Source organism: Passer domesticus, unplaced genomic scaffold (genome assembly GCF_036417665.1).
Source record: "Passer domesticus isolate bPasDom1 unplaced genomic scaffold, bPasDom1.hap1 HAP1_SCAFFOLD_44, whole genome shotgun sequence".
Lineage (NCBI taxonomy): Eukaryota > Metazoa > Chordata > Aves > Passeriformes > Passeridae > Passer > Passer domesticus.
This window is the reverse complement of record NW_026990160.1, coordinates 1,303,076-1,319,800: the sequence shown is the minus strand read 5'-3', so window position 1 is coordinate 1,319,800 and position 16,725 is coordinate 1,303,076. Positions and strand designations below refer to the sequence as shown.

The 16,725-nt window shown below is 58.2% G+C and overlaps 2 protein-coding genes and 1 long non-coding RNA gene across 3 annotated transcripts in view; 1 reads left to right on the top strand and 2 right to left on the bottom strand.

Moving 5' to 3' along the window:
* LOC135292633 (zinc finger protein 883-like) overlaps positions 1-16,725 on the top strand; it is a 118,591-nt gene that overhangs the window by 98,267 nt on the left and 3,599 nt on the right. The gene's annotated exons all lie outside the window — the stretch shown is intronic.
* On the bottom strand, positions 896-3,481 carry LOC135292675 (zinc finger protein 239-like). The gene is made up of 4 exons (XM_064406784.1): positions 3,461-3,481; positions 2,324-2,453; positions 1,748-2,171; positions 896-1,663 (listed from the first exon to the last, which is right to left on the bottom strand). The coding sequence occupies exons 1-4, from the start codon at positions 3,479-3,481 to the stop codon at positions 1,249-1,251; spliced, it is 990 nt and encodes a 329-aa protein (XP_064262854.1). The 3' UTR covers positions 896-1,248.
* LOC135292664 (uncharacterized) lies at positions 14,102-16,681 on the bottom strand. The gene is made up of 2 exons (XR_010354884.1): positions 15,129-16,681; positions 14,102-15,012 (listed from the first exon to the last, which is right to left on the bottom strand). It is a non-coding gene; the product is annotated as an uncharacterized LOC135292664 (long non-coding RNA).

Here is a 16,725-nt window from a genome sequence, read left to right as displayed (position 1 = left end):
GGGCCCCGCCCGGCGATGTGCAGCCAATCAGCGCCCGGCGCGGCTGTGACTCATCGGTTGCCGGGCAGAGCCGCAGCGCCCAGCGCTCCCCGGCAGCGGAATTTGGGGAGGGGGGAGGTGACCCTGGGCATGGGGATGGGGCGTGCGGGGGCAGCCGGGGCCGCACTGGTGGCACTGGTGGTGCTGGCAGCGCCCCCGGCCGCGGGGGGAGCGGGAGGAGCGGGGAGAAGGGGCGCGGGGCCCCAAATTAAACCAAAGCGGGGTCGGGACCCCCAAACGGAGCAGGAGGGGCTGGAACCCCCAAACCCAAACACGGGGGAGGGGATTGGGGATGGGGGGAACGATGGGGAAGGGGCGGGAGAGCGGGGGAAAGAGGGGGATGGGAGCCCCAAACAGGATGAAGCCAACTTGGTGTGGCCGCCTTTAGACGTGGATGGAGCCAAAGGCAGCCAAAGGCAGCCAATGCTTTTCCAGCCCGTCTGATCCCAGCCTGTGCAACCCCGGCGTGTGCAACCCCAGCGTGTGCAACCCCAGCCTGTGCAACCCCAGCGTGTGCAACCCCAGCCTGTGCAACCCCAGCGTGTGCAACCCCGGTGTGTGCAACCCCAGCCTGTGCAACCCCAGCCTGTGCAACCCCTGCCTGTGCAACCCCAGTCCATGTAATCTCAACCCAGTTTATCCCAGTCTGTATCATCCTGATCTCTATGGTCCCATTCCATACGGTCCCAGTCCATATTTGATCCCAGTCCATGTTTGATCCCAGTCTGTGTGGTCCTGCACCCACTCCCAGTGTCTGGAATTCCAATTCTTAGCTAAGAAAAACTGTTCTTGTCCTTGAATCTCCTTCCTATCCTATCAATAAATTAGATTAAAATTAGAAATCAACAAAATATCATTAAAATGAAATAAATTATAATAAAAATCAAATATAATAATTTTGACTCTTACTTACAATATTCCAATACTGAGTCAACCTAAATCAACAACTATTAGTATCCCATTATCCATAAATATAAATAAGCAAATAATATACCAGGAAATACTTGTTGAAAGTTTTAACTCAATAACTAATGTACTAGAGATAAAACTAACATACAATCTAACACTCCTTAGTAAAACAATTTGTATTACAAACATACTAAACACAAAACCCAGCACCACTAGAATTTCTCATACATTTATGAGCTGGATGGAGCTGGAGCAGCGCACGAAGCTCTTCCCGCACTCGGGGCACTCGCAGGGCTTCCCTCACCGGTGCCTCCGTTGGTGTTGGGTCAAGTGAGAGCTGCTGGAGAAGCTCTTCCCACACTGGGGACACTCGTAGGGCCTCTCCCCAGTGTGGATGCGCCGGTGGGTGACGAGGTTGGAGTTGTGCCTGAATCCCTTCCCACAGTCGGGGCAGCAGAAGGGCCTCTCCTCTGTGTGACTCTGATAGTGCTGGAGGAGATGGGAGCGGATCCGAAACCTCTTCCCACACTTGGAACACGTGTAGGGCCTCTCCCCAGAGTGGATCTTTTGGTGGACAATCAGGCTGGAACGCTGGCTGAAGCTCTTCCCACACTCCCCACACTCGTAGGGCCGTTCCCCAGTGTGGGTCCTCTGGTGCTGGATCAGGTGGGAGCTCTGCCTGAAGCTCTTCCCACATTCCTCACACTCGTGGGGCCTCTCCCCAGTGTGGATGCGCCGGTGCAGGACAAGATTGCAGTTGTGCCTGAAGCCCTGCCCGCAGTCGGGGCAGCGGAAGGGCCTCTCCTCTGTGTGCGTGCGCTGGTGCAGGAGGAGATTTGAGCTGGTCTGAAACCTCTTCCTGCACTGATCACACTCGTAGGGCCGTTCCCCAGTGTGGCTCCTCTGGTGGATGATCAGGTGGGAGTTCCACTTGAAGCTCTTCCCACACTCCTTGCACTTGTGGGGCTTCTCCCCATCAGGAACCTCCTCACGGACCACCAGCTCTGAGCTCTGGCTCCATCTCCGGCCGCCTTCCCGGCCCAGGCTGGCTCTTTCCCCCTCAGATCCCCGCCAGCTGCGTTTGCAGCCCCTCCTCGTGCGGCATCTCCGGGGCTTTTCCTCCCCGTTGTGTTCCTGCGCCGTGGAGCCGCTCAAAACGGCCTCTGCCACGAGGTTCTGCCGCGGGGATTTGTCCTCCCTGCTCTCCATGCTCAGCTCCTGCTCTGGGGGAGGAAGGACAAGGACAGGATGGCATTTGCCTCCGGGCCACAGGCAAGGGCAAGGAGATGCCCCCAGGCTGTCCTGCAGCCGGGGCCCTGCTGGGCTGGGAGATGGAGCAGGAGAGAGGGGAAAGGGGCACTGACTTCCTCCTCACCTGCCTCAGTGTTCAGGGACATCTTCCTCTTCCTCACAGCCTCACAAGAACTGGCAATGGGAAATCCTGATTTGGTAAAAACAAGGGATGAGGACGATGAGTTTGAAGGTCTTTCTGCCCAAGTCCATCTCTACAAGTCACCGGCCATCTGGGCTCCAGAAATATCTCCCAAACACCAAGATTCAGCCCTAAAAAGCCTCCCAGGAATTCCCCGTACCTGGACCCTCCCCTCTGCTGTTCAGGGTTCCCCCTGTCCCAGCTGCTGGGGTCACGCTTGCATTGGGGGTCCCCCTTCTCCTCGGTGCCCGCCCTCCCCAGCCTGCTGGCAGTCCCAGCAATCCCAAAAGCTGCCCCCTCTTCGCTCCCCATTCAGGGATGCCGGGGCTTTTTCGGCTCCCTTTTGGGCTCCCTTCTCCCCTCATGCTCTGCTCCGGGCTGCAGGGGCTCCAAGGAGTCCCCCCTGCCCCTCTCCAGCCTCTGCAGGCTCCCGCCCATGGCGGCGCTCCCCCCTCTCTGGGCTCCCCACTTTGGGCTCCTGGGGGACACAGGGCTCTGCTCCTCCAGGCTGCCTCTGCCGCCAGCCGCCACCGCCACCCCCCGATGTCCCCCCGAGGGGCCTTTTCCGCTCAGCCTTGGAGTTCCTCATTCTCCAAACATCCCCCCAAAAAATCCCAACCCAGGCACCCCCCCCAGAATATTTGGGCTGAGCTCCACATCCCCAAGCACCTCCAGAGTTCCCGTGTGCCTGACCCTGGGACGACCTGGAACACCTTGGACCCCCATTCCAGCCCTTCCCTGCCCCCAGTCCCATCCTTCTTCAAAACCAGAGATGCCCTGAACTCCCCCTTCCTGAACATCCTGGGTGTCCCTATGCCATGTCCCATCTTTTTCGGGAAACCCTGGACCCCCCTTTCCTGGGCTCCAGGCCCCCTGGAACTCTGTTCTATCTCTCCCCGTCCCTGCCCCCCATTTCCATGACCCTGAGCCTCCCCTGCACCCCCATTCCTGAGACCCCAGACCCCCTTTTACCCCATTGCCCAGCACTGAGACCCCCCCTGCACCTCCTTATCTGGCACCATCTCAACTTTTTCCCGGCCCCCCCCTCTCCGAGCACCCAGCCCCACCCTTTTCCCTGACCTGGGCCCCCTGGGCCCCCATTCCTGCATTTCCCAGCCCCCAGACGCCCCTTTTTTCACTCCCAGTACACCCTGGCACCCCCTTTCCTGGGCACAGGATTCCCTGCACACCCCATCCCAGCTCTCCCAGGCCCTGCACCCCCTTTCCTTGACTCTGAGCCCCTGAACCTCCTTCCCAGCTCGGCCAGCCCTTCAAGTCCCCCTTTCCTTGGCCTCTTGACCCCCCTGGATCCCCGGTCTCTCACGTTCAGCCCCCCCAGCTCCCCGATCTCGCTGTCCCCCCAGTTCTGCACTCCCTGCAGTACCTGGCAGTGGCGCTGTCGCAGCCCGGCCCTGTCGCCGCGTCCTCTCAGTGCCCGTTCGGGCCCTGCCCGCCCAGCCCGACACGCTCGACTGCGGGGGACACTCCCCTGTGCCCGGGCTACAGGAGAGCGGCCGGGGCTGCCAGCCCTAAACCACAGGAGCAGCTGGCAGACGCTGCCGCAGGAAGAAAGGGCCCACTCTGGGCAGGGGAAAGCCAAGGTTTATTTCAGGGCTCAGGGCAGCTCTGACCCTCAGGGCAACCTGCTGCACACAGCACACACTCAGCCCCTGCACCAGCTTGGAAAGGGGGGCGCAAACAAGGCAAAGATACATCCAACAACCAATGGGGGAAACGGGGCTGTGCAAACCGGGCAGAGGGACATGAAGGAGCACAAATGAGGAAGCACCTTAAGGGAGGGCCCTAACCTCTGCCCAATCACTCCACGCCCCTGGGGGAAGATTCTGGAAAGAGGGGAAGGGAGGCCGAGGGATTGACAGGGGCCCAGGGAGGAGTCTGGGGAATGGCTCTGCAGCCACAGGGTGGAGGGAAGGCACTTGGGGCAAAGCATTTTCAGGAAAGAAGCAGGGCTACATCAGGGAAACCGTTGCAAACTGAGAACAAGGAGAATAAAACACAATACAACACGGCCCGGGGTCCCCAGTCCTTGATTGTGGGGGACGTGGACGGGACCCCTGCGAGCGCTGGGGCAGCGAGCGGGGCCGGATGGAGCCGCAGAGAGCGGGGATGGTGGGGGGAGCTGAGCTGGGATATTGGGATAGCCAGGGCTGGGATATTGGGATAGCCAGGGCTGGGATAACAGGATAGCCAGGGCTGGGATATTGGGATAGGCACACCTGGGATATTGGGATAGCCAGGGCTGGGATATTGGGATAGCCAGGGCTGGGATATTGGGATAGTCAGGGTTGGGATATTGGGATAGCCAGGGCTGGGATAACAGGATAGCCAGGGCTGGGATATTGGGATAGCCAGTGCTGGGATATTGGGATAGCCAGGACTGGGATATTGGGATAGCCAGAGCTGGGATATTGGGATAGCCAGCCCCGGCTCAAGGACAGGAACCGGCCCGTGGCCGACAGTGCCCTGGAGACGGGGCCGGTACAATCAGAGCGGGGGGGACTGGGGGGAGCCAGGGGCTGGGCTGGGATCTGTGGGAATGGAGGACTCTGAGGGGCTGGGATGGGATCTCTAGGGCTACGAGGGGTGGGATTTCATCTCCTTCCAGCTGGGACCCAGGAGCTTTGCAGTGTCCGACGGTGCCACCTGGATCAGCCAGAGGTGCTGGGAATGCAAAGGGATCATGGTGGAGCAGATGAAGCATTCCCTGGGACACAGCTGTGTGGAAGAGCTCCCAAAATCCATCAGACATGGTCAGGAGGCTCTGGAGCACAAAGGTGGGTGTGAGAGGAGGAGGGGAGTTCCTGTGGGAGTGTGGGATTGAGGAATGGGGGCCTTGGGAATGCAGAAATTGCCATGGAATTTCCATGGCCAGATCTCACTCTCATCCCAGCCAGGTGAGAATTCCATGGATGGATCTCCCCTCAAGCCATAGCCATGGGAATTCCATGGGGAAATTATTTGAATGGATGACCAATGCAATGCCAGCAGTGCAATGAGACGTAATCCCTGCTGGGATTTCATGGGACATGGATGCCAATGCTGTGCCCAGGCCGGCTCTGCTGTGCCCGTGGCAGCGCCAGGGGAGTGCCCTGTGCCTGCCCTGAGCCCAGCAGGAGCCTTTCCTTGGCTGTTGTGTGCCCTGCCCGGGGCAGGAGGGCACTGCCGGAGCGGCTTTGGTGGCCCCGGGCACCCGGCCGGGCTGCAGCCGCTGCAGGGGCTCCTGGGGAATGTTGCAGAGCAAAGCTGAAAGCAAACAACAGTTTCTGGAGGGGATTCTGCCCCTGGGCTGTGCTGGGAGCCCAAGGGCAACAGCCCCAAGTGCTGGAGCTCAGTGTCCCTCGGCCAGGCCATGTTCTCTGGATCTGCCCTGTCCCTGTCGTTGTCCCTCAGCTCTCCCCTGTCCCTGTCCCCTGTCCCTTGGCTCTCTGAGGTCAGAGATGGCAGCAGGACCTGGGGCAGCCCTGGGGGAGAACCACCCTGAGCCCCATCTGGGCCAGTTGCCCCAGTTCCCCCAGGGGTGCCCAGGTCACTCCCAGCATGGGCCCTGTGGCTCCCAGTCACTCCCAGTATGATCCTAGTCATTTCCAGTTGCATTCAGTACAATCCCAGTATAATCCCAGTCACTCCTAGAGTGATCCCAGCATGGTCCCAGGTGTTACCATTCACCCCTAGGATGGTTCCAGTCTCTCCCAGTATGGTTCCAGCCACCCCCAGTATCATCTCAGTCACTCCCAGTACTCTCAGTACAATACCCTTTGTCCGCAGTATGGTCCCAGTCCCCCAGTATGGTTCCAGTTACTCCCAGTACCATCCCAGTCACTCCCAGATAGTCCCAGTATATTATTCCAGTAGCTTCCTTTGTGGTTGCTCTGTGATTCCAGTCACTCCTGGCCTCTCCCAGTATATCCCAGTTGCCCCCAGTGTGCTTCCACGCACTCCCAGTTGCTCCCAGTAGCTTCCACCATGATTCCAGTTGTTCACAGCGACTCCCAGTCATCTCCAGCATGATTCCAGTTACTCCCTGTATATCCCAGTTGCCCCAACATGATCCCAGCTGTTCTCAGCTTGCTCCTAGTAACTTCCAATATGATCCCAGTATGACCCCAGTCACCCTCAGTGTGGTCTCAGTTGCTCCCAGTATGATCCCAGTTGTCCCCAGCATGAACCCATTTCCTCCCAGGGTGATCCCAGGTGCCTCTAGCACAGGCCCAGTCATTCCAAGTGTGATCCCATTTTCCCCCAGCATGGTCCCAGTCAAACCAGTCACCCCCAGTATGGCTACAGACACTCCCAGTATATCCCAGTTTCTTCCATTTTTATCCCTGTTGCCCCAGTTCTGATCCTGCTGGATCCCAGTGCTCCAATCCTGCTCCCAGTGGGTCCCAGTCCTGGGCGTGCTGTATTCCAGTGTGTCCCAGCAAGTCTTGGTGTAACCTGGTGCATCCTGCTGTATCCCGGTGTGTCCCAGTCCATCCCAGTCTGTCCCAGTCCGTGCCTGTCCCAGCCCATCCCATTCTGTCCCAGTCCATCCCAGCCTGTCCCAGTCAGTGCCTGTCCCAGTCCATGCCTGTCCCAGCTTGTCCCAGTCCATCCCAGTCTGTCCCAGTCCATGCCTGTCCCAGTCCATCCCTGTCCCAGTCCATCCCAGCCTGTCCCAGTCCATCCCAGCCTGTCCCAGTCCATGCCTGTCCCAGTCCATCCCTGTCCCAGTCCGTGCCTGTCCCAGTCCATCCCAGCCTGTCCCAGTCCATCCCAGCCTGTCCCAGTTCATGCCTGTCCCAGTCCATGCCTGTCCCAGTCCATCCCAGCCTGTCCCAGTCCATGCCTGTCCCAGTCCATCCCAGCCTGTCCCAGTCCATCCCAGCCTGTCCCAGTCCATCCCAGCCTGTCCCAGTTCATGCCTGTCCCAGTCCATCCCAGCCTGTCCCAGTCCGTGCCTGTCCCAGCCCATCCCAGCCTGTCCCAGTCCATCCCTGTCCCAGTTCATGCCTGTCCCAGTCCATGCCTGTCCCAGTCCATGCCTGTCCCAGTCCATCCCAGCCTGTCCCAGTCCGTGCCTGTCCCAGTCCATCCCAGCCTGTCCCAGTCCATCCCTGTCCCAGTCCGTGCCTGTCCCAGTCCATCCCAGTCTGTCCCAGTCCATGCCTGTCCCAGTCCATGCCTGTCCCAGTCCATCCCAGCCTGTCCCAGTCCGTGCCTGTCCCAGTCCATCCCAGCCTGTCCCAGTCCATCCCTGTCCCAGTCCGTGCCTGTCCCAGTCCATCCCAGTCTGTCCCAGTCCATGCCTGTCCCAGTCCATGCCTGTCCCAGTCCATCCCAGCCTGTCCCAGTCCATCCCAGCCTGTCCCAGTCCATGCCTGTCCCAGTCCATGCCTGTCCCAGTCCATCCCAGCCTGTCCCAGTCCATGCCTGTCCCAGTCCATGCCTGTCCCAGTCCATGCCTGTCCCAGTCCGTCCCAGTCCATCCCAGCCTGTCCCAGTCCATGCCTGTCCCAGTCCATCCCAGCCTGTCCCAGTCCATCCCAGCCTGTCCCAGTCCATGCCTGTCCCAGTCCATCCCAGCCTGTCCCAGCCCATCCCAGCCTGTCCCAGTCCGTGCCGGTCCCTTCCCAGCCGCCGTTTCCCGGATCCTGCCCCTCCCGCCCCCGGAGCTGCCCCCGGACGGCAGCTACAGCCCCCCTGGACCTCCAGAGGAAAACTCCACCCTTCCACAGGATCCCTGCTCCAGCAGAGCCAACCTGGCACTGCAGGAGGCTGCAGCCCCCGTTCAGTGGGACTGCTGCCAGCACCCTGACCCTCAGGGTGTCAGCTCCTGTTCTGACCCTGCCAGGGTTTTTTTTGTCTGTGCTACTGCATTTGTAGTTTTAGTTTTCCTAGTAAAGAACTGTTATTCCTATTCCCATATCTTTGCCTGAGAGCCTTTTAATTTCAAAATTATTATAATTTGGAGGGAGGGGCTTGACATCTTCCATTTCAGGGGAGGCTCCTGCCTTCCTTAGCAGACACCTGGCTTTCCAAACTGTTGCCCTGATTTTTCAGATTTTCTAAGCCTTCTGATGTTTGCATTCTTCTAACGAACTTTCTCACACACTTTATGTAAATAACTTATTGTTTTTCATTTGTTTATGGAGGAGGAGAATTTGATGGACTGTTGGTTTGTCCAGTGTCATTGGAGGGGTGGCACTTTCAGCCTCCAATCCACTGTCACTTTTAGAAATCTAGAAATGTTGGAGTCAGAAATAAAAAAGGCCTTTTCTTGCCTTGGAAGAGCAGTGTGTCCACGTCATGTGGTTTCATCTCCTATAGTGACACCAAACCAAGACAGATTTTGGCAACCAATGTGAAGCTCGAGGGCATCAAGGGAAAGAGGGTGGAAAAGGGAATAACAGTTCTTGAGTAACCTAATTTTTGTGTGCTGATATTGACACCTTGTTAAGTGTCACCAGGTGGTCCAGCTTACCCTGGTTTGGGTGGCAGTGCTCCTGCCATTTGCAGGCCCTTATCTAAACATGGATCCTGTAACCAAGGCTACTGTGGCTGTTATCTGGTTTGTTTGATGGGTGAATAAGGTGAGGAATTCATGGATCTTTAACTTCTCCTGGAAAGCAAGCACATGGATTCAGAGCCATCACACACTAACTGTATGTTTTTGGGGTTACTTTAATAATGGAACCTAGGGTGAGGAAATGACACCAGGGGAAATTTTCTGTCAATCCTTTAACCATCTCTTTGGGTCTGCCCCACCAGTTTTTGAAGGGTTCAAATCCACTCTAAATGCTATGATACCATGCAGTGCTTGGTGTTGCTGATAGGCCTGTTCTATTTAGCATTCAGAGATAAGGGAAGGTTAACCTGGATAAGCACCCTGACACCTCCCCCAGAGAACAGGGATGCTGCCCCAGAGCCTGCCCCTGCCCCAGAGAACAGGGATGCTGCCCCAGAGCCTGGCCCTGCCCCAGAGAACAGGGATGCTGCCCCAGAGCCTGCCCCTGCCCCAGAGAATAGGGATGCTGCCCCAGAGCCTGACCCTGCCCCAGAGAACAGGGATGCTGCCCCAGAGCCTGCCCCTGCCCCAGAGAACAGGGATGCTGCCCCAGAGCCTGCCCCTGCCCCAGAGAACAGGGATGCTGCCCCAGAGCCTGACCCTGCCCCACAGCCCACCTCAGAAATGAACCACCAGACTGGGTGGGGGTTCTGGTGAAGGAGTTAACACGAGGTTGGCCAGAGGCTGAAGGAGTACATCTCCCTGTGGTGGAAAACCCTCCCCTGGCCTCAAAGAGGGAGAGTCTGATGGTGCAGGAGTGAAACACACAGACATTACAACCATCCAGGTTCCAGCTGAACTGCAAGAGCAGCCACAGCCAGCAGCAGTCGCCCCTGTAGAAACAAGGAAGCCCAAGATGAAATCAGAGCACCCAGATAAGGATAAGAAAGGAGGGCCCTCACAACCCACAGGGGAGCCAAAAACTGAGATCATCACTGAGTCCCTGATGTATGAAAGTGTCTGTGATCTGCACAAAGACATTGTATGAAAGGGGTGTGAGGCTTATACAACCTGGCTGCTTTGGGTCTGGGACCTTATGGGTGCAGGCCTGCAACTGGATGTGGTGAGGCAAGGAATTTGGGATCCTTGAGCCAGGACTCAGGTGTCAATCAGGTATCCAAAAGGGAGCCAGGATTCTTTTCCTTCTGGGAGTGGCTTTTAATGAGTGTCAGAGAGAGGTTTGTCCACAGGGAGAGAATGCAGGAGCACCACCATGGAATGTACTGGAAGAGCCTTGAGGAAGGGATCCAACAGTGAGAGAAGTGGCAGTACTGGAGGGACTCTTTGGGAGGGATGGACAGCATGATAATGACCCCGACAAGGTCAGGGGCTCTGGGCAAATGCTGTGGAGTCTGGCAAATCTGGGGCCATCTCAATACCCCACCTTCACTGCAACCATTAATGCCAATACCAGCCGAGAGACAGTGGGCTCTGCCACCAACAAGCTTAGAAATTATGAGAGTGTGGCCCCATGCAGGCTCATGTCTGTGCTGTGGTTAAGGACCTCAGAAAGGAATTTAAAGAGGAAATGGGGGAGATGAGTCAGGAGGTAAGATAAATGCAGCACCAGTGCAAGTCACAGGCCCCAAAGTCAGAGCCCAACGTCCCCCAGCTACAGTGAGAGTTCATCCCACGAGCTGACCTGTGGTTCTTCCTGAGTGACCATGGGGAAGACATGGGAACGTGGGATGGGAAACCCACTTCTGTCTTAGCAGCACAAGGAGGGAAAACTCAACTCAAGGAAGGAAACACTAATCGAGGGAGTTCCAGTAAGGTGAAGGGAGCCTCCTGCCATGACCAAGCTGCTGGGTGTGATCTGTCACATCCCCTTGAAGGTACCTCTAGCATGAATGCCCAGGAAAGAAATAATAACCACAGCTAGAGGGGCCCTGCCTCCAGCCAGGGAGAGGCATGGGAAAACCAGGTCTTTTGGATGGTGTGGATCCAATGGCCTTTGCACATGTGCTGTGGAAAGGAAGGTGCCCACAGCACAGCTCGTACAGCAGGATGCCCAGGGACCAGATGGTGGCTGGCTGGCCATGGCAGCAGCCAGAGAGGATCCACTCTGGTGGGCTGTACTCCGGCATTCCTATGGGACACAGGCGCAGCTCATCAGGCCCATGCTGCTCCCTCCCTCCCAGCCAGCTCCCATTCCACAACAGCCACCCCTGCCCTGCCGAAAAGCAACTGGGCTGCAGCTGGCTGAAGAAGGATTCTCCCTCCCTCTCTCCCTGTTCCCCCTCTGCCAGCAAAGGGGGGAACCTCCGCTGCCCGGCTGGGCCCGGCTTTGGGCTCACCTGACATCCGGGTGTAGAACGTGTCCTGGAGGATCGTGCCGCACCCGAAGTCGATGAGCTTCACCTCGCCCGGGCCCAGGTCCACGAGGACGTTCTCGGCCTTGATGTCGCGGTGCAGACGCCGCGGCTGCTGCGGTGCCGCACGGCCTCCAGCACCGGGCGGAGCAGCCCCCGCGCCACGGGCTCCGTCAGGAAGCCCTGCTCCTCCAGCAAGTGTCAGAGCTCCTGACTGCGCTCCGCACGCTCCATGACCAGCGCCAAGCCGTCGGGCACCTCGAACCAGCCCAGGAGCCGCACCACGCCGCGGAAGCCGGGCCGCCACACCTTCCACAGCAGCGCCAGCGCCAGGGCCACAAGGGCGCCCTTGTGCTGTGGGGGGACCGCGATGCCGACAGCGGGGCCGATGCTGAGCCGCGCCTTGGGCCCCCTGCCCGGCCCCGCCGCGGCTCGCCACTGCCCGGCCCGGCACGCTGCGCGGGCCCCGCTCTCTCCACGCTCGCTCCCCTCCGCCTGCCGCCCTGCCGGGCCTCGCCTCAGCCCCGCCCGGCACGCCCCGCCGGCTCCTCCGTGGGCCCCTCTCACTCACCAGCCGCGCCCACTCCCAGACGCGCTCCCGGCACGCTGGCTTGATGGCTGCCTGCGAGCCAAGGCCAGCGGCCGAGCCAGCGAGCGGCGGAGCTCGGAGCGGGGAAGCTGCCGGCAGCGCTGTCGGCGACGGGCCGGGAGCCAGGCGGCAGCGGGGCGGCTGCGGGTGGAACCGCGGCAGGGGCTTCCTTCGGGGCCGGGGCCTCGGCCGGGGCCGGGCCAGAGCCCGCGCCTGGCGGAGACGAAAGACTGTGCTGCTCCGCCAGCAGCAGAGTGAGCGGCACCTCCAGTGGCGCCGCAGGCGGGACAGAGAGAGCCCGGCGGAGGCGGAACCACGGCGGGCCGGGCAGCGGCGGGCTCCGGGCGGCCCCGCCGAGGGGCGCCGTGCGGGACGCGGCATCAGCCGGCCCGGGAGAGGCAGGACATGGACGGGACGGGACGGGAGCAGAGAGAGTGTGAGAGGGCCAAGGGGATGGGGAGCCAGTGGAAAGTCGAGTGGAAAACACATCGAGAGAAGCGCTGCTGCTGCTGCTGTGCCCCGCGGAACGAAAGAGAGAAACAAACAAATCACACCCCAAAGCCAATCCCATTAGAGAAATAACCAAAGAAAACAATGGAGCTGGCTTGTGGCTTCTTTCTTCTTCAGGTGAGACAAAGCATTTCATGGGGAAGAATTGCCTCTTCTGACAGTTTTGCCAGAGTGGACAGGAGTGCAGCATTGAATTTTCAAGTTGAAAAGGGAAATTGTGTCAGTAATGTCATCTCTTTTCATCCTCTCTTGAGACAGTTGCAGGCTGCCAAAAGACATGGTCTGCAGTGTGCAACTTGGGGCCAAGTTTCTTTTTCTGCCAGAGGATGAGCAGGGGAAGCATCCCAGAATCATGGGGTCGTGGCATGGTTGGGCTTGGAAGGGATCTGAAAAATCCCATGGCTGCAACCCCGCTGCTGTGGCTGGGGAGCCCTTGCACTAGACCGGCTTGTCTGGAGCTCCGTGCAGCCTGGCCTTGACCACTGTCAGGGACGGGACATGCACACCTTCTCTGGGCAGCCTGTTCCAGGAGAGTCTTTTTTCTGAATCCCTTAGCTAAACCTAATCTGTCTCCATTTGGATCCATTCTCCCTTGTCCTGTCCTTGCCTGCCCTGGAACAAAGTTGGGGGGGGCAGGGGGGGGGATTGGTTGTGGAAGAGATTAAGAAAACTGCCCAATTAACAGACAATCAGTGCCCCACCTCTAACAGATAGGAATAGAATTCCCCTATTTCCAATCTAAGACAAGTGGAATCCTGGATCCATTTTTCCTGTGGCTGCGGGTCCCACCCCTGGCAGAGCAGAACTGGGAACTGGGACTGTGATCCCTGATTGCTGATCCCCTTCTCTCTCTGTCTCCATTTCCCTCCCTTTCCTCTGGGGGATCACAAATCCCAGAGCAGCTGCAGAGCCCCGTGCCCAGGCCGGGTTTCCCAGCAAAGGGAGGCCTGGGGGTGAGGTGCCCCAGGCTGGCCAGGAATGGGGGTCCGGGGGTCCCTGGGCTCATGGAAACAGGGAATCCAGGGGCTGGCAGAGGGGGATACCCGGGAAAGGGGGTACAGGGGGTGTTGGTGCAGGACAAGGGAGTGCAGGGTGTCCTGGAACTGGGGAAGGAGATGCAGGGGGGTCCCAGTGCCCCGCAATGGGGATTCAAGGGGGTCCCCAGGGGGCTCCCCAAAGCCCCTCCCAGGGGGGAGCAGGAGCTGGGTCGGGAGCTCTGGGCAGAGAAAAGGGGGTGACCCCGGCATGGGGGGACATGGGGGAGTCAGACACGCTCTGAGGGGGGACACAACCCCCAGGGACCCCCCTCACCTTCTCCCGTAGGGGAGGCCGAGCCCCAGCCCAGCAGACGAAGCCCAACACGAAGCCCCCGAGCCCCGGCAGCACCTTGGGGGGCGTCCGGGGGCAGCTCCGGGGGCGGGAGGGGCAGGATCCGGGAAACGGTGGCTGATTGCTTTCAGCTTTGCTCTGCAACATTCCCCAGGAGCCCCTGCAGCGGCTGCAGCCCGGCCGGGTGCCCGGGGCCACCAAAGCCACTCCGGCAGTGCCCTCCTGCCCCGGGCAGGGCACACAACAGCCAAGGAAAGGCTCCTGCTGGGCTCAGGGCAGGCACAGGGCACTCCCCTGGCGCTGCCACGGGCACAGCAGAGCCGGCCTGGGCACAGCATTGGCATCCACGTCCCATGCAATCCCAGCAGGGATTACGTCTCATTGTGTTACAAATGAGAAGCTTGATTAGGCCAATATTCAAGCAGCAATCAATTTATTAATTCATATGGTAAAGTATGAGCAATACAGGCTGGGTACAGAGGGGGAAGTTTTCCCTCCAACTGCACACCCATAGTTGAGGCTTACAGGCATTGATAGGGGTACTCATAAGCTTTCTCAGCAGTTCCCATTCCCAATTTTTACATCACAATTCTATACACTATTATGATTTAGTTTTTCTCAGGATGTATCTCAGAAAGGAGTATCCCCAGATGGTGGGGTCCGGCTTCCGAAAGAAGAAAGAAGTCTCCCAGCTGGTGAGGACCAGATTACAGATGTGGGTCCACCTTTTAATTGCAAATCTCATAACAGTGATATCCAGCTTCTCTTGGTCAAAACTATCAATCCTTGAATTGATGTTCATCTTCCTTTCTCAAACTGCTTTTCACTGTTTTGTTAATGCATCGAGATAAGCATGTTTCCTTTTTATATATTCTAATGCTATGGTTTCAAAGACCCCTACTACAAGCAATATTCTAAAAATATACTTCAAGAGGTTATTATTGCAAAACTCATTAAGGCTTAGCTAAAGCAGAAAGTTCCTGTCAAACAGCAACATCCTTAAAGCTTTAATTCAAATGATCCTAAATCAACTGAAGACTTACAAAGGGTAATTGCGAGCAAAGGATTGGTTCAAAGGCCTTCTTCCATGCTTTACTTCCTCAGTTATTTATTAGAATTCGTCTTTATAACTGTCCCGTGGTCAGTTTCCACACGTTTCACAATCACAAATACACACGTTGCCTGTATGAACCCGACACGAAACACAGCTTTGTATTTCACAATTGCACTGCTGGCATTGCATTGGTCATCAATTCAAATCATTTCCCCATGGAATTCCCATGTCTATTGGCTTGGGGGGAGATCCATGCATGAAATTCTCACCTGGCTGGGATGAGAGTGAGATCTGGCCATGGAAATCCTATGGCAATTTCTTCATTCCCAAGGCCCCCATTCCCTAATCCCACACTGCCACAGGAACTCCCCTCCTCCTCCCACACCCACCTTTGTGCTCCAGAGCCTCCTGACCATGTCCGATGGATTTTGGGAGCTCTTCCACACAGCTGTGTCCCAGGGAATGCTTCATCTGCTCCACCATGATCCCTTTGCATTCCCAGCACCTCTGGGTGATCCAGATGGCACCGTCGGACACTGCAAAGCTCCCGGGTCCCAGCTGGAAGGAGATGAAATCCCACCCCTCGTAGCCGTAGAGATCCCATCCCAGCCCCTCAGAGTCCTCCATTCCCACAGATCCCAGCCCAGCCCCTGGCTCCCCCCAGTGCCCCCCGCTCTGGTTGTACCGGCCCCGTCTCCAGGGCACTGTTGGCCACGGGCCCGTTCCTGTCCTTGAGCCGGGGCTGGCTATCCCAATATCCCAGCTCTGGCTATCCCAATATCCCAGTCCTGGCTATCCCAATGTCCCAGCTCTGGCTATCCCAATATCCCAGCCCTGTCTATCCCAATGTCCCAGCCCTGGCTATCCCAATATGCCAGCCCTGGATATCCCAATATCCCAGCCGTGGCTATCACAACCCTGGCTATCCCAATGTCCCAGCTCTGGCTATCCCAGTATCCCAGCCCTGGCTATCCCAATATCCCAGCCCTGGCTATCCCAATGTCCCACCTCTCTCTATCCCAATATACCAGCCCTGGCTATCCCAATATCCCAAGCCTGGCTATCCCAATGTCCCAGCCCTGGCTATCCCAATGTCCCAGCTGTGGCTATCCCAATGTCCCAGCTCTGGCTATCCCAATATCCCAGTCGTGGCTATCCCAATATGCCAGCCCTGGGTATCCCAATATCCCAGCCGTGGCTATCCCAACCCTGGCTATCCCAATGTCCCAGCTCTGGCTATCCCAATATCCCAGCCCTGGCTATCCCAGTATCCCAGCCCTGGCTATCCCAGTATCCCAGCCCTGGCTATCCCAATATCCCAGCTCAGCTCCCCCCACCATCCCCGCTCTCTGCGGCTCCATCCGGCCCCGCTCGCTGCCCCAGCGCTCGCAGGGGTCCCATCCACGTCCCCCGCAATCAAGGACTGGGGGACCCCGGGCCGTGTTCTATTGTATTTTATTCTCCTTGTTCTCAGTTTGCAATGATTTCCCTGATGTAGCCCCTCTTCTTTCCTGACAATGCTTTGCCCCAAGTGCCTTCCCTCCTCGCCCATGTCAATCCTCCCTGTGGCTGCAGAGCCATTCCCCAGTCTCTTCCCTCGGCCCCTGTCAATCCCTCGGCCTCCCTTCCCCTCTTTCCAGAATCTTCCCCCAGGGGCGTGGAGTGATTGGGCAGAGGTCAGGGCCCTCCCTTAAGGTGCTTCCTCATTTGTGCTCCTTCATGTCCATCTGCCCGGTTTGCACAGCCCCGTTTCCCCCATTGGTTGTTGGATGTATCTTTGCCTTGTTTGCGCCCCCTTTCCAAGCTGGTGCCGGGGCTGAGTGTGTGCTGTGTGCAGCAGGTTGCCCTGAGGGTCAGAGCTGGCCTGAGCCCTGAAATAAACCTTGGCTTTCCCCTGCCCAGAGTGGGCCCTTTCTTCCTGCAGCAGCGTCTGCCAGCTGCTCCTGTGGTTTAGGGCTGGCAGCCCCGGCCGCTCTCCTGTAGCCC

Excerpts from the sequence above, each read along its gene's own strand:
- LOC135292675 (XM_064406784.1), bottom strand. The coding sequence starts at position 3,481 with ATGGGGGCCCAGGGGGCCCAG. Across the intron at positions 2,172-2,323 it reads GTCCCTGAACACTGAGGCAG|AGCAGGAGCTGAGCATGGAG; the intron begins GTGAGGAGGAAG and ends TTCCTCCCCCAG. Across the intron at positions 1,664-1,747 it reads CGCACGCACACAGAGGAGAG|GCCCCACGAGTGTGAGGAAT; the intron begins GCCCTTCCGCTG and ends CACTGGGGAGAG.